The sequence below is a fragment of the Vulpes vulpes genome, chromosome 10 (assembly GCF_048418805.1).
Source record: "Vulpes vulpes isolate BD-2025 chromosome 10, VulVul3, whole genome shotgun sequence".
In the NCBI taxonomy this organism is placed as follows: domain Eukaryota; kingdom Metazoa; phylum Chordata; class Mammalia; order Carnivora; family Canidae; genus Vulpes; species Vulpes vulpes.
Window position 1 is genome coordinate 83,622,539 of NC_132789.1, and position 17,380 is coordinate 83,639,918.

Genomic DNA, 17,380 nt, shown 5'->3' on the forward strand with positions numbered 1-17,380 from the left:
GAAAAGGCCAAATTCATTTTGTATATAGTATCATGTACAGCTCTTTCCTACCACTTATCAGTGGTTTTGTTTAATATTTATATTTGTAATTATTTGATATGTTCTCTCTCTCTGACTGGAGAATATTAATCCATGAGGGCATGAATTATTTCCTTCACAAAAGTGCTTGTTTTGTTTACTGTTGTCTTCTTAGTTCTAGGGTCCTCCCTGGCATATAGTGGGTACTCTCAATATTAGAGGCATGAGTAATAGTTTCCCCACAGCACACGCATGTATCCACAGCACCCCTGGAAAATACAGAGTATATTCAGGGTTCTCCAGAAAAACAGAACCAACCAATGGAATACATAAATATGTATGTTTTTATTGTGGTATAAATATATGTATTATTTTTGTTGTAGTATATCACACATAATGTAAAGTCTACCATTTTAGCCATTCTAAGCGTACAGGTAAGTGGGATTAAGTATATTTACATTGTTGTACAACTTTCATCATTATATTTTATAGATTACTAGTTTGCACACTTATTGTATAGCATCTTCATATCTTGGATATGAAGCTCGAAGGATATATATATACACAATACTGAGAAGTCCCACATCTTCTACTTGCAAGCTGAAGAACCAGGAAAGCTGGTGGTATAAGTCCCAGGCCATGTCTGAAGCAGGAGAACCAGGAGCACCAATATCTGAGGGTAGGAGAGGATGGACATGTCAACTCAAAAAGAAAGAAGGCATTTGCCCTTTCTCTGCCTTTTTGCTTTATTTTGGCCCTCAATGGATTGCAAGATGCCTACCTGCATTGGTCAACCCCACCTCAAAGGGTGGCCTCTAGATGGGCTACTTGGCATTACCCCCACCTCTGCCTTAGTTGATCATTTGAGGGAGAAGCCTCTAGGTTTAACCGGGATAGAGCATGGCAACTGGTTTGATGCCCAGATTGAAGTAGATGTGATAGGGGAGCATCTTTTAGTGCAGGAAGTGACATTGTTTATAGATAAATCTGGAAATGGTGAAGCTATTCAATTCTCACAAAGGAAGCTTCCAAGAAGCTAAAGTCAATACTTGGCTGATGCAGAGCTGAGAAAAATCACAGAAAAATGAAGTCGTAATAAATCTACAGAAGACTGTCCTCTCTCTTCAGGGAGGATTTTAGTGATACGACCAATAATTTCTTGCTTACATTATTTTGGCATTTCCCCCCTTAATACTTGTGAGGGAAAGCAGCCTGATACAGTCTGAAAGACACCCAAAGATTTGTCTTGCTTTCCTTCTCTTTATATCATTTACATTTTGCCATAGCTGTAACTTATATACCTCACTCATAAGGTGTCAGCCTGCAGCAGAGATTGCTAGGTTCCTGCTCAAAATCTATATTGTCCCTTTTCTCTTTGTAAGAAAATTCAAGTTTCATTTAGGTGGCAGTGTCCTTGGATAAAATACCACATTTTCCATTTTCCCTTGGAGTGAAGTATGGCCATGTGACTAAGTTCTGGCTAATGAGATGAAAAGCAGAAATGTCTAAGACCTGCAGGAAGGTGAACAAAATGCTGACTCAGCTGGTGGGGGGCGGGGAATGATGCACACTTTTATCCTTTCCCGTCTTCCTTCACAGAGGAAGCTCTGGGAGCCACCATGTATTATGAGGTGAAACTGAGGATGGAGCCCAGTGCTTCCCTGGCTACTGTAGAATCATATCAGACTATTTACTTCTGGACTTTTACATGAGAAAGTAATTTAAACTATGTTATTTTGGATTTTCTGTTACAGTGTGTCTGAACCTAATTCTAACTGACTCAGCCTGAAACATATCCAAAGATTGAGTAGAACCCACATTTGACTTTATAGGTGGCAACATTGTTACTCATCAGGGAAGACAACATTGTACATAGCAGAACCAACATAAAGAGGTTCATCTGTATTAACCTCTACTTTACCTAGACTGGAACCTGACCAATTTGCATTGTTTCAAATACTTGAAACTTCAAATAACTAATGCAAGCACTCAGCAAAGCATGACAATGCTTACCTGACATACATACTTGAATGTCTCCCAGGCACCTAAAACTTAGTGAGTCTGAAACTGCAACTCATCTTGTCCATCCCAGTCAACATCAATTAGCACCACCACATCGACTTCTTATCCCATGTTTTCCTTTCCATTCCTTTGCTGAATGTTTAGTAAAGTTCATATCCACCCACATTACTTATCATGATAATAGCCTGGGGGGCCATCTTTGACACCTTCCTCATTTCTAATATCCAGGCCATTGTCAACTCCCAGAATCTCCCTCTACAATATATTTTGATCTGTTTCTGTCTCCACTGCTGCTTAGAGGGTAAAGCTATGCCATTTCTTGCCCAGATGACTCCAAAAGTTGTCCCTCTAGACTCCCATTCTCCACACACCAGCTAGAGAGAAAACACAAACCAGATCACATCACCATCATGCTGAATATTCTTCAAAGGCTCCCAATAGCATTACAATACAATCCAAAATCCTAAATATGGTCTATGAGGCTCTGTGCCATCTGGCCCCTGCCTGCCAGGGGCCTGTGCTGCCTTGAGCCAGTTTTTCTCACCTATGTATGCTTCAGTCACCTGACCTCTCTCTCCTCCCCCCCCTTTTTAAAAAAATTATTTATTTATTTGTGAGACATGCAGAGAGGCAGAGATATAGGCAGAGGGAGAAGCAGTCTCCCTGTGCAGAGCCTGATGTGGGACTCAATTCTAGGACCCCAGGATCGCGACCTGAGCCAAAGGCAGATGCTCAACCCCTGAGCCACCCAGGTGCCCCACCCACCTGACCTCTTTTGTCTCTCAAATGTACCAGACTCTCTGCCATTCCAGAGGCTTGCACAGGCTGCTTCTCTGCCTGGACTACTCTGCTCTCAAAGCCCCCTATGTAATGATTAATTCTTACTGATTCTTCTGGTCACTGATTAAATGACACTTCTCATTAAATCTTCCTGACTCTGCTCTTGATTTACATCAGGTCCTCAATTATAATTTCTCATGCACTCTTTAACTGTATGGCAATTTAACTTTAAATTAGATATATATTTGTGTGTATGTATTTTTTTCCTTTTTGTTATTGTTGTTGTTGTTTGCTTGTTTTTTTGGGGGGGAGGGGTACTGTGTCAATTTCCCTCCAGAGAACAAAAGCACAGTAAGGACAGATACTGTTTGTTTAGTGTCCTGCTGTATCACCAATCTAGCATAGTACATAGTTCATATAGAAACTTTACAAATATTTGTGGGAAGAATGAATGAACAAAAATGAGACCTAGGAACTCAGTAGTATCTGCTTTCGTAATCATTTTCCTTGAATTCTGTCTTATGTGATTTTAGTAGAGTAGACCCCCCCTGCCTCCCCATCCCCCACTTTTCCAGTACAGATGGAATGTAATCTTCATCTCCTCTTCCTCCTCTTTCTTTTCAGCCTACCTTCCCAACCCCCTCCTTCTCCTGATCATCAGTATTACAACTTTCAGCAGTGACTTTACAAAAACAATTTTATTAAATCTTCTCAACCAACTTGCAGTTGCAAAGTCATCATCTCCATGCTATGGATGGCAAGCCTGAGATTTAGAGAAAATTTACCTTTGCTAAGCTGGTACAACTACTAAGTAGTGAAGGTGACTAGGAGTCCCTAAATTTCTAACTTTCCATTTTACCATAAGGTTTCCCTTCACTTGGCCATACTTCTCACGCATTTCACTGTTACTGATAATCTCTACCACGCATAGTACAAGATGTAATTGAATAAACTAAACTAGGCCCTTCCACTCTTGGTGATCACAATAGACCTTTGAGTATTGAATTAAGCCTGCTTCTCCCTCTGCCTGTGTCTTTGCCTATCTCTCTGTGTGTCTCTATGAATAAACAAAATCTTAAAAAAATTAAAATTCATATTCACTGGCTCTTTAACACCGTGTGTGTGTATTAAGACAGAAATAACAATGTTTTTGTGATGTTGTAAAATTATTTTAAACAACTCGTTTTGCTCCAAATATCTAAATATCTTCAGAACTGGCCACAGTGAATGAACCAGAGGTTGTTTTTTTATTTTTTTATTTTTATTTTTTTTTAAAGACCTTATTTACTTATTCATGAGATAGAGAGAGAGAGACAAAGACACAGGCAGAGGGAGAAGTAGGCTCCACACAGAGAGCCCAATGTGGGACTCGATCCCAGGTCTCCAGGATCACGCCCTGGGCTGAAGATGGTGCTAAACCGCTGAGCCACCCGGGCTGCCCTGAACCAGAGTTTTTGTGGCTGGGAGTAGAAAGTGGAAAGAGAGGCACTTCTGGAGCAGCCCCGCCCCCATTTAAAAAACTTTGTCATCGAGATGTTTCACATATCAAAAGAAAATTACCCATTTAAAGTGTACAGTTTAATAATTTTCAGTATAGAGTTGTGCAATGATTACCAAAATCTAAGTTTAAATCACTTTCACCATCCCCAAAGGAAACCCTTACTCTATCTCCCACACCAACCATCCAGCCTCTGGCAACAACTAATTACTTTCTGTCTCTATAGAGACAGATTTCTGGCCATCTGACATGAATTGAATAATATATGTGGTCTTTTGTGACTGTCTTCTTTCACTCAGCACAATGTTTTCAAGGTTCCTTGTGTTGTAGCATGCATCAGTATTCATTTTTTTTCTATTAATATTCCATTAGTAGATTAATATTCTGCCGCATGGATACAGACATTGTCTTTAGCCACTCCCCACCACTTGATTGACATTAGGGTTGATTCCAGTTTTTGGCTATTATGAACATTTGTGCATACCTATGATTTCCTTTGTCTTGGGGGTACACCTAGGGGGTGGAGTTGCTGGCTCACATGTTAACTTTTATGTTTAACACATTTAGGTGTGTCAGCAGTCCCTCTTTAGGAGGATAACTTCAGAGTTTTGTCCAGAGGATTGCCTGTCGGTCTGTTTGTTTTGACAGGTCCTTACTGTTTGTTAACATCCCTTCTATTCTTGTGTCTTTCCGTCTTTATTTGCCTCTTCTCTTTTCTCTGTAGAATCCAGCCCCCTGCTGATTTTAGCAGGAACACAAAGCCTCAAACTTTAGCCTCAAAGTTATTTGTAAAACATTTTGAACTGTCTGGCAGATGGACATTAAAGCAATAATGTTTATCTGTTTTTCTGTGGGTCCCCTGCACGCGGTGCTATTTTGTAACAAAAGAAGTCATTGAGTAGGAGGCTTATTTAACTTGTTCCTGAGGGTTGCACTCCTACAACATGCTGTCCAAACAGACCTGTAATTACCCAGAGCTGAGTCTGAACGTTTTAAAGAGTCTGTTTGAAGTTTCTTGGTGTATATTAACATCTTTAGTAAACCTGTATATATAAACATACGTTGTGGGCTTGTAAAAAAAAAAAAATGCATGTAGAGTTCCTGGTGTGTGCCTGGCACATAAGAATTGCTTACTAAATTGTTAGTTGCCATTATAAAAAGTTACTGCGGTGAACTGATTTCTTTTAGGTATAAATTCAGTTACTTAAAAAGTCTTAACTTTTCTGGAGGCCTATCTGAGTTCTGTTTCAGAACACACAGAATGCTTTTCCATGTGTGCTGACATAAATTCTCCCCTGATCGTCACCCCCACCTCGTGAAACCTGGCATTTGTTTTCCAGTGGTTATTTTGAGGACAGTAAGGATCCTCTCCACCTCCCCAAGCAAATTTAATCTGAATACAACAGACAACTTTTTCAGGAGTTTATCCACCGTGTCCCTCCCTCCAAATTGATCGATGTGGATGCGCAGAAGTGTAATAAGAGCTCTCGGCCCCCAAACTCTTCCTGCCCTTGCAAAGCTTTCGATGAAAAGCAGAGATTGAGCCCGCATTTTCCTTGACTCGGGGAACCGGAATGGGGAAAAGCGAGCCCGGCGTGCGGGACGTCCGCAGCTCCCAGGACAAATGGGATCAGGAGTCAGTCGTCTCCCCGGGCAAGTCGGGCCGGTGAGGTGCCGCCTCCCGGGGGCTACAGGACGGCCCTTCCCGGTCCGGGTGGAGCTCCCGGCCTCGCCGAGCCGACCCCGAGTCGCCCCCAGGAGGGGAGCGGGGGGGGCGCGCACCCCGGGGGTGGGGAGAGCCGCGGGACGGGTTCTAGCCCGAGTCTGGCGCGGAAGGAAGAGGAGGGGCATGTGCGCCCGGGGAGAGAAGGGAGGGCGAAGGAAGGCGGGGTGCGGGGGGCGGGGGGCGGGCGGGGCGGGGCGGCTCGCGCCTCGGGGAGGGTCTGCGGCGCGGGGGCGGGGCGGGGCGGGGCGGGGCCGCGGGCGCCGGGGAGCGGCGGGGAGCGGCGGGGAGCGGCGGGGGCTGCCGGGATCGGGGCGCCGCCGTGCACGCTCGCTCGGGCTCCCACCGACACGTCCGCGCCCGCGCCTCCCCGGGTCTCCCTGCGCGCGCCCCGCACCTGCCCGCGGCCGCGGAGCCCGGCTCCGGCTGTCGCGCGCGGCGGGGGCGGCGGGGGCGGCGGAGCGCGGCCGTCATGGGGCTGCAGCCCCTGGAGTTCAGCGACTGCTACCTCGACAGCCCGTGGTTCAGGGAGAGGATCCGCGCCCACGAAGCGGAGCTGGAGAGGACCAACAAGTTCATAAAAGAGCTCATCAAGGACGGGAAGAACCTCATCGCCGCGACCAAAAGTAAGCGCGGACCCGGCGCGGGCAGCCGGCGGCGAGGCGAGGCGAGGCGAGGCCGCGAGGGACACGGCGGGCGCGTGGCCGGGTCAGCCGCCCGCGGCGGGGAGGCAGGGCCGGGGGCTCGGCGGGTTGCGCCCTAGAGCTGCTTCCCGGGTTCCCCGCCCCCCTGGGAGCCCCCCGAGGACTTCCCTGGGCATCCTTGGAAAACCTGCTGGGTGCTGAGCTGGTCGAAGCCCCTTGGGCTGCGCCCTGACCGTGTCACACGCTTGCTGGTGACCTCGGGTACCGCCGTCCCGGGCGCTTCCCGGTCCCAGAGCCGAGGGCCCCCCCGCCCGGCTGCGGCTCTCCCGCCCGGCTGCGGCTGCGGCTGCGGCTGCGGCTGCGGCTGCGGCTGCGGAGGGTCAGAGACGGGCTCGGCCGCCGGGCAGCCGCCTGCCTCTGGCCGGACCGGCGTGGCCCGCACCTGGGGAATGGCACCCGGGCAGGCTCGGCGCCTTCCTCCCCGTTGGAGGTGGCCGCCGCCGCAGGAGGTCTGTCTAGATCTTTCTGGTCCGAGGAGGGTCTCGGAGAGGCGAGGGCTAAAATACGGGCCGAGCCACCGGGTCGGGGACGCTGTCGGGGGCCGCGCTGCCCGAGCGCACCTGCGGCCCCACCGCCCCCGGAGGGCCCCTGTGAGTGTCCTGTTTTCTCCCCAGGAACACAGCAGGCGGGGGACAGGGCAGTCTCCAGCCTCTCGAGTCTGTGTTGTTAGGGTTTTTATCTTTTCTCTAGTTTCTCAATTCAGCAATTCCCAGCTTTGGGAGTTCGTCCCTTGTACACTTGTCTGTAGACACCACCTCTGGGAAAAAATACCCCCGTCACTCTCCCCCACTACTACCATTTTGCATTGAGAGAGAGTAAAACATACTGCACAAAATCGTCTCAAGAACCCAGCACAGTGCCTGGAACAATAAATATTCATTTAATGAATGAGTTAAGTTTTAGAGGGGAGAATTTCGTGAGCCATCCCCTGCAGTTTTGGAAGCAAGTCACTCAGCTTCTCCGGGGGATGTCCAAGGTTCCTTTTGGTTCTGTGATCTTGTTGGTGTTGCAAGATGAGGATTGGGAATCACTTTGGGATCTGGGACTAATGGGCTCATTTGGTTGAGGGCTGTCCAGTGCCTTGGCATTAGGTATGTGTGTTGCGTGGGAATTAGGGGAGGGATTATCCACATATGTAGGCAGAAGTGAGGAGAAGGCGGGAGAGAGAATGTGTGTGTGTGTGTGAGAGAGAGAGAGAGAGAGAGAGAGAGAGAACTTGAGGGAGAGGACTCCTTCCTTCTGCAGCTTGGTATTAACCAGTGTCACTGGCTGAGGGACTGTACCTCCTCTCTCACTGATTGTAGCAGCTCCCTCTGGAGCTAGGATGATGAGGAGGGAGGCTTTGGTATGGGGAGAGGCAGATGGCAAAGCTAGTTTGGCCACTGGTAAAAAGCTATTTATGTGACTGCATGTTAGCTCTTCTGCCAACAGGACACATGCCTGGTGTCCCAGCAGCAGCTGGTACATCTGGGGGGCCAGCTGTCAGCTTTCCTCTCCAGAATGCAGGCTTTCTTGAATTTGTGAACTGTTGTCTTATTCCTTTTGATTCTTGTCCTTTACCATAAGAAACATAGTTTATGATCATGATTAAGAGACCAAGCAGAAAGTATCTTTTTACTTACTATGTTTGATGAACTTAAAGTCTTTCCCACAAGGCAGCAAAAACACTTTAGCTTACATGCTTTAGGAAAGTTAAGGAGACCCTGTGTTTGCCCAGCTTGCCCCTTGAAGTTTAGCTCTAGTTCCTATCAAAAGACTATGAGCACCTAACTTAAGTCAGGGCGCCTGCATTTAATTTGCGCTTCCTGTTAGGGCCCATCCACACCACAGTTGGGTAGGTCACTTAATTCTTTTGTGTTAAATTTCTCTTGTCCTACTTCTTAGAGGCACTGGAACGATCCTGCCGTGTTTGGAAATTGCAGTGTAGGTCAGTTGTTCGCCCAACCAGTTGAGCCTTTCTATATGACATCTTCGAGTCAAGAAGTCAGAGAAGGACGTGAGGTGGGGGGAGGAGCTGCAGAAAGACTAGCAATCAGCTAGGTCAGACTGCTTATATTTTCAGATGTTTGACACTTCATTGTGCAAAAATGGCACTTGGTGCACTTTCAGAATTGTGAGTTTAAGTGAGTTCTGTTTTTAATTGCCCTGTAAGATGCCCTCTTGCATGTACTACATACTTGTTGGACTTATGTAGTTTTGATGTCTTATGCTTTGAATATTCATAAATATTTAAAGAAGTTGGAGGCAGCTCTGTGGGACTTAAAGGCTTATTGCTAAGTTCAGTGATGCAGCAATCAGAAATGTTTAGCATGTATGACTCATTAAATATTGGGATTGAGATACAAAGAGGTAATAAGGCAGGGGTCCTTCTCCTGATTTTAATGTCCTGTAGTTGAATGTGGTCCAATCTAGGGAATGTGTTTGAAGAAACACATTGTGCTAAATTCTTGAAGAAACGAAGGATACACAGACACATGCATATTAAAAGGTTAAGGGGCCCCTGGGTGGCTCAGTCAGTTAAGTGACTGACTCTTGGTTTTGACTCAGGTCATGGTCTCAGGATCCTGGGATCTAGCCCAGAGTTGGGCTCTGCTCTCAGTGCAGAGTTTCCTGGAGATTCTCTCCCTCTCCTCCCCATCCCTGCATGTGTGTGCATTCACTCTCTCTCTCTCTCTCTCTCTTTCAAATACATAAATTTTTTAAAAAAATAAGTAAAAGTTAAAAAATTTAGTGATTCCCTCTCTGTGTCTCTCATGAATAAATAAATAAAATCTTTAAAAAAAATAAAATAGAAAAAAAATTAGTGACAAGCAAGTATTTTAACTTTACCAGAAATGAGTTTGTCATAGGTTAGAATGAGAACATGTGACTGGAAGTTCTGGAAATTGTTGTTTTAAGTAAGGAATAGAACCTTGTAGAACTTGTCAGATTGAAAACAGCTGAGAAGAAACCAGAACACCACAGTGTCTGAGAACCATGAGGAGACTAGTTAGGAATGGGATGAAGGGAGAGGTCAGTTTCAGATTATGGAGGGTCATAAAAGCGAGGTTAGGAATGTGGACTTTATCCTGTGGAGAATCAGTGAGGGTTTGTCAGCAGAAGGCTGACATAATGGGAAAGAGTTGGTTTTGAGACAGGATTTGACATCTGTGTGTAGGGTGGATTTGGACAGAGCAGTGGGGGTAGGCGGGAGCTCCAGAGAGAAGCCTGGGATCATTGACTTATGTGGTACATTTGGAGATCATTCACTCAATTCAATGGAGTCTTTGTTTAAATGGATTTTTTCGTCCTTTTTCTTTTTCATGTCTTTCTTTTCCTAGAATAACCAGTGTCCTCTTTTAATACAGTCTCTCCTTTTGTGAGCCTTTCATGTGCTGTCTGTATAGTTTCAGAAGCTTATGATTCATAGAAATGTTTAGCATATTTGCCAGAAACAGAAATAAGCCATATATGCTTTTCTCACAAATTTTACATTAGGCAATTTTGAGAGAATTTGTTCTGTTTTAGAAGAAAAAAAAAAATTTTTAAAACAAATTATTCTTAAAGTTACTAAGCACTTACACAGTTACATAATGCTCTTTAGTAAGCTTAGATTGTCTAGCTTTCTTGGTGTGTGTTAAGCTGGAGAGCCCCTCATAAGAGAGCCTGCTCTTATCACGGACCTGAAGAAGGATGTTAGCGGCAGCCAGGACTAGAATTGGAGTCTTCCAAGTTTTGGAATTAGTACTTTTTTTTTTTAGGCCTTGCTATTTTAATATTTGCTTTGCTTTTTCCTTTAATATTTCCTTGATTTTTGCTTTGTTTTCTTCAGGACAACATAAATGTTCCTTTTTGCTTTCTTTATTTAATGTTTCAGAGAAATGGTTCATGTGAGAATTCCTTTTGGGGAAATTTCCCAAATTCCAATTGCATTGAAATATACGGAAGTCTGGAAGACTTAAAAGAATTTCACATTGTGAACTTGAGCCTCAGTTTCCTCATTTGTAAAATGGGCTGTTGCCAAAAGCCCAGTGTGGGGATTGACTAAAATGGGGTGAAAGTGTTTTTGCAAACATACAGGTACAGTGTATGGACTCTACTGTTTGCTGAGCTAACTTTATTTTTCTCTGACTCTCCAAATTTTGTTCAAGTGTCTATACTTTTTTCCAGGAGATTCAGGGACAGGTGATTAGGGGGTAATTCTGATTAGTTTATTTTTATTTATTTATTTATTTATTTATTTATTTATTTATTCATGATAGAGAGAGAGAGAGAGGCTCAGAGACACAGGCAGAGGGAGAAGCAGGCTCCATGTCAGGAGCCTGACGCGGGACTCGATCCCGGGTCTCCAGGATCACACCCTGGGCCGAAGGCAGGGGCTGAACTGCTGAGCCACCCAGGGATTCCCTATTTCTGATTAGTTTAACTTGGTTTTTCAAGCCTGGCTGACCTTTAGAATTACTTGGACAGTTAAAAAAACATGAAGTCAGGGTCAAGAGTCCCAGAACTTGAACTCAGTTCTGGTGAACTTATTTTCTGAGAACTGGTTCAAAAATGAGGATGTATCTCAGTTCTGGCCTGTGAGACATGATTGGAACATTGCTGGAGACTTTGGAAAAGATTTCCTTTTGTTTGAGGAGACTCAAAAAGGGTGTAGTCAGTTGAGTGTCCGACTCTTGGTTTCAGCTCAGGTCATAATCTTTGGGTTGTGGAATCGAGCCTCAAGTTGGACTCCGTGCTTAGCTCAGAGCCTGCTTGGGATTCTCTCTCCTTCTCCCATGGTCCCTCCCACTCGTGCTCTTTCAAATAAATGAATGAATGAATGAATGAATGAATGTTTTACTCTTCTGTGATATTTGATTATACTGCCTGGAGCTGCAGCCACCATCTTGAGACCATTGAGTGGAGCCAGGATAAGGATTGTGGAGCAGAGAGGGGACTGTATCTGGGTTTCTAGTATCGTTGTGGGAGCCACAGATTGTTCTATGCCAAAAGCCCAGCTCTGGGTAAATTGGTAAATAACCTAAGCCAGTTTGAGTTGTGTTTTCTGCCATTTCACACCCCTGTGTTGATGGAATAGTGTAATTGTAAATTTCATGCTGATGCTGTTATTGAGTAGAATTTAGGGAGGTATAGAAATAGAATGTTACTTAAAAAGTTGATAAATTAAAAAAATATAATTTTTTCCCTGAATGGAACGAACACTCATATGTATTTTTTTGTCCCAAAGGAGTCACCATGGACCACCAACAATTCAGGGCATTGCCTGGGATAAGTCTTAAACTCTCACTTTGGGGTTTTACTGCAGTGGGCTGGTGTCCAGTGTGAATGTAGACTTGCTGTAAAAATAACTACTATCAGACTGGAGCAAGGGTATAGACCCAGACAGGTTTTAAAACCTTGAAGTGCTTTACTCACTGCAGGTGGTCCCTGACTCCATATAGAATAGTTTCTGTTTAGAGCTCTCCACTGGCCAACCATGTTCATTTAGAATGTTTTATGAGTCAGTCATCTGGTATTCTCCGTTTCTTGCTGACACATTGCCTTTTCCCTGTCCTCCGTCAGTTGGGGTCCTTTGACCACCTCCTTTCTACTTAATTTATTTGGTGGGGTCTAGGGAGCTTTGTTGACTTTTGGAAGAGAAGAAGACAGGAGGATATTTTTCTGTTTTAATTTTTTTTAAGATTTTATTTCTTTAGTCATGAGAGAGACAGAGACAGAGAGAGAGAGAGGCAGAGACACAGGCAGAGGTAGAAGTAGGCTCCATGCAGGGAGCACAGCGTGGGACTCGATCCCGGGACTCCAGGATCACGCCCCAGGCCAAAGGCAGGCGCCAAACCGCTGAGCCATCCAGGCATCCCATTTGTGTTAATTTTTAAAGTAGTTGATGATACAGTACAGTGTAGAAGATTAAGAGCACAGGTTGAGGGTACTGGTCTGTCTGGGTCCATATCCTAGCTCAACCACTCATTGGACCCTGGTCAAGTTGCTTAGCTTTTCTCTGTGTTGTCATCTATACAATGGAGATTATAATACTATCCATGGGTAGGGTTGCTAGTTGGATTAAATGAGTTAATACTTGTAAAACGTTTAGAATAAGCATTCAGTTGTGAAGTATTAATACTTCATACATAATACTTATGATGTATTACCTAAATTGCAGGTACATGTTTTAATATCAGGGTCCTTTTCTTGTCTGAAAAATGGCTGCTTTGGCTCAGTGACTAATACGTAATCTTTTGGTGCTTATTACCCTTAAGAGTAGCAGTGACCAAGAAGAGAGACAAATTTGACAATCTGGGAAGGCTTCCAAAGTTTGAATGTAGTACAGGATGCTGAAAAATCTTGAAAATCTTGAAAGTAAGTTGATGAATCAAAGCTGTATGGCGTCTTGGGAAAATATTCTCCAGAATTTATTGCTGGTTCACAAAGACTTGAAAATGAAGTAGAAGGTGTCAGTAAGGCTGCTGTAAATCTAGCAAGCTCCCTGCAGCTGGGGCTCAAGCAGTCTACAGCAGGCCTCTGTCTAGAGGACCAATAAGGAGGGGTTGCAGGTGAGAGAGCTGTGTTCAGGGTACTGAGATGATAACATCAGTGACTGGAGCCTTCAGATACTTAAAAATTACAGTGATACTTTTATTTATTTATTTTATTTTTTAAAGATTTTGTATTCCTGAGAGACACGCACAGAGAGGCAGAGACACAGGCAGTGGGAGAAGCAGGCTCCTCATGGGGAACCCCATGCAAGACTCGATCCCAGGACTCCGGGATCACGCCCTGAGCCAAAGGCAGATGCTCAACCGCTGAGCCACCCAGACGTCCCTATAGTGATATTTTTAGAGGATACTAATATTAGTGTATAATCTGCAGGAAACTCTAACTAAATGAGTGATGCTTGTATCTGCTCTGGGAAATTCACAATGAGAAAAGGCAGCCAGAGACATCTCTAAGAGGGCTGTATCTAAGAGCTGGTAGGTAATCCTACTCTCTATGAAAGAGTCCTCAAGAGTTCCCTTGACAAATTCCCAAAGAAGCTATTTTGAGTCTGTGACTCCAGTAGCTGTTTATCACCTTATTTTGTTTTTTGGATCATAAGAGAAGCAAGATAAGAATGTAAAAGTGGTGGGTAGACTGCATGGAACATTGAATAGGTACAGTGTGAAAGCTTGCCCAAATCACACAATTTGTCAGTGGAGGAGCTGGAATGTGAACCCACTTTAGTCTGACTCTGAAATCCTTAACCGCAATCATTAGCTGTCTCCATACAGGGGTGTAACTGTGGTCTTGTGTTAAGGGAAATTATTCTGATAAATCTTGGTTATTTGGGATGTGTGTACACTTCATGATCTAGTTGGGAGACTGTTCTTATTAGCTCAGCACAATGACCATGATTTAAAATGTAAGGTCCTCCAGGATGATTATTGTAAATACAACTGGCTGCTAGTTTGTATAAGTATAGACATTCAGAGATTGGTTGACTTGAAATCAATTAGATTCAGATCTCTACTTAAAACATTATCATTTCCTTCCCCTTAGTGTCTGTCTTTTAATCTCCATCTCCCCATCCTTCCTTTGCTTCCTATTCCTTGTCCCACCCATTAGTAGAATAATTTTTCATTTTGTTCTCCTATTTTGGCATTAGGCTTTTTGCTTACCAAAATTATGAGATAGTTTAGAAATATAAAAAGATACAGAGAATCTCATAATAACTACAGGTGTATATTGCGTCCTTCAGCTAACATCTTGTTTCATTAAGATGCAAGTTTTGGTAAACATGTGTAGAAGCATATAGGAATAACTATGTTCTTAACTCATTGAAAGCACACTGAGTATAAATCATCTTTCAAGTAACATGTTCTTTCATTAAGATATAAGTGGTTGTAAATGTTAGTGGAGAAGCTTATGGGAATAGCCCTGTTAACTCATTAAAACTATACTGTGTGTGTGTGTGTGTGTGTGTGTGTGTATGTCTATATATAAAGAATCTCATAATAAACATTTCTGTATTTGCATCTCACTTTAGAAAAAAGCTTGCTGTCTGCTTCTCCCCGGTAGCAACTTCTCCTTCTCCCCAAGCAGTAGCAACTACCTCAAGTCTGGTGTTTATTATTTCTAGACATTTTAATATATCTGTACACATTCCTAGATAATAGTATGTTTTTAGACCTTATGTAATGGTTCTCATACTATATGTGCAACTTCTTTTTTTCCCTCAATTTCCAATTCATGAAATTTATCCATATGGATACATGTAGTGGCTCTATTTCATTTAGTTCAACCTCTTTTTTCCCACAAGTGGTGTTTAAAAAGACTTTAATTGATGTTTTGTAGATGTTCTATAAAAACATAAGATGTTCTATGTGCATCATACATTCGTTTATTCTTTTGATTGCCAAACAATTCCCTAGAGAATTTTTGCAGCATGAAAGCCTTATTGTAATTAATTTTATAAACTTTAGAACAGTAGCTTTGACAATAATCTGTAAATAATGTACCCATGAGTTTTGAAGTTCTTTAGTAAAAAAAAATTTTTTTTAAAGAGTTTATTTATTCATGAGAGACAGAGAGGCAGAGACATTCGCAAAGGGAGAAGCAGGCTCCTCCAGGTTGCCTTCAAGGAGCCTGATGTGGGACACGATCCCAGGACCCCAGGATCATGACCTGGTCCAAAGACAGACTCTAAACCACTGAGCCACTCAAGTGCCCCAGTAAAATTTCTTTTTGATAAATTATCAGCTCATTGTGGATAATCAGAGCAAACTAGTTTAAGTTTCAGTCACTGGTCTGAATCACAGGATTTAAAGCCTTATCACTTCATTGAAATTAGACTTCCGATGCTAGTATCTAGAGAAAAAAATGATACTTTTATTCATAAACACAGCATGCATTAAGAACTCTGGTAGCTGTCAATCTAGTTAGGTCAGATGAACATGATTTTTAGGCAGGGACTGGTTGGTGTTTTGTGATAGGCCCCAAAGCAAACAGGAACCACAGCCTGCTTTATTTGATTATCCTAATATAGGAACATAATTTATAGACTTGCCAAGGGGATTCCTTTGTAATTAGGAAGCCTTGACATCCTTCTCTTTTAAACAAACACACACACACACTGAAAAACCCCTGACACTTTACATTCTTTTTTTTTTTTTTTTTTTTTTTTTTGACACTTTACATTCTAAGGGTAGGTATCTTTAGACCCAAGCTCCACAAATATCACACCCTTGTGGCTGCTGCTGAAGGCCTGCCTCCCTGGTTGAACTAGAATTTCCTCCCTGTGCTTCCTGAGGAAGATGTTAATCCTGTGCCACTTAATATTTCAACGGTGAGTGTGATTTCTCCTTCCTTGTTGACTTGCTCCCCCGTGGGCACTGTCTGCCATTGGATGTCAAGGTATGCGTTGTTCTATCACTATCTGGTAGTGAGCCATGGGGTGAGGTGTGTGGCTGGAGGAAATAAATTTGGCCAGAGTAATGTCACTTCAGGTCTGAGTACAGGATGTTTAATACTCTCTAAAAAGGTGAATTTTTTTTTTTTTTTAAATCTCTGACTATAAAGTTGGCTCTCCTACTTATTAGCAGTGTAGACTGCTAAGCTTTGGGCAAATGAGATTTTGGGCAAATTACTTAAACTTTCCATGTCTCACTTTCTGTTTATTAGTAAAATGGAGATAATAAGAACTGTATCTAATGGGATGGTTTTGTTTAATTGTAATGTTATATAGTAAAGGATCTCAGAACTATGCCTGGCCCCTGGTAGGTATGTTCATCATTACTATCATCAAAAGAGCACCATTCTGACTTCCTTTGGTTGAAGTTGGACACAGTTGTGGCTTTACCAGTAGAGAGAGTAGAAATATTCTATGAATACGTGTTGTTTTCTCTTTCAGGCTAACAGTATTTGGAAGCATAGGGCTGAATATAGGCCTTGCATTTATTAGAGAGAAGAAACCAGCTGTAATAGCATGTTGAAGTCCAGTGTATTACTGAAGGTCTTTGCTTGAAAGTTTCGGGGACGAAGCCAAAGAAGTACAAGGGAGTGGAGTGTCATTGACATGTCCTTGCTTTTATTGCAGAATCTTGCAGATAGTACTTCTGTCACTGTGGCAGGTAGTTTTGTTTTTGTTTTGTGAAATGCAGGTCAAAGGCAGCACAGCAAAAATACTGAAGAGCATGGTTTTGATGTCAGATTTACTTTTTTAAAAAATATTTTATTTATTTATTCAGGAGAGACATACAGAGAAAGAAAGAGGCAGAGATGCAGGCAGAGGGAGAAGCAGGCTCCATGCAGGGAGCCCGACGTGAGACTTGATCCGGGGTCTCCAGGATCAGGCCCTGGGCTGAAGGCGGTGTTAAACTGCTGAGCCACCAGGCTGCCCTCATGTCAGATTTACTATGTGAACTTGGGCAACTTGTTTAATTCCTCTGTTCCGTGATTTCGTCTCCTGTAGAATGTGGATAGTGGTTTTGTCTCCTTAAATGTTGCTAGAATTAAACGAGTGAATCATTTCCAAAGCACTTAGAAAACTGACTCATAGTGACCCTGGAATGTCACTTTTTTTTTTTTGCTAAGCATAGAAAAAAAATAAAAATCTGTTTACAGTCATCACTATCATAACCCCATATATGACAGTGAAGACGAAGTGTTATCCTAAGTCAT

At 43.3% G+C, this 17,380-nt stretch overlaps 1 protein-coding gene across 2 annotated transcripts in view; it reads left to right on the forward strand.

Annotated features, from left to right (window-relative positions):
* Positions 1-6,304: 6,304 nt before the first annotated feature.
* Positions 6,305-17,380, forward strand: part of ARHGAP10 (Rho GTPase activating protein 10) — a 312,621-nt gene continuing 301,545 nt past the window's right edge. The window contains exon 1 of one of the 2 annotated variants that reach the window (XM_072724789.1): positions 6,305-6,667. In XM_072724789.1, the coding sequence (XP_072580890.1) occupies positions 6,514-6,667 (154 nt within the window). In that variant the 5' untranslated portion in view covers positions 6,305-6,513. The remainder of the gene's footprint in view (positions 6,668-17,380) is intronic. The other variant, XM_026018180.2, reaches the window with a different exon arrangement.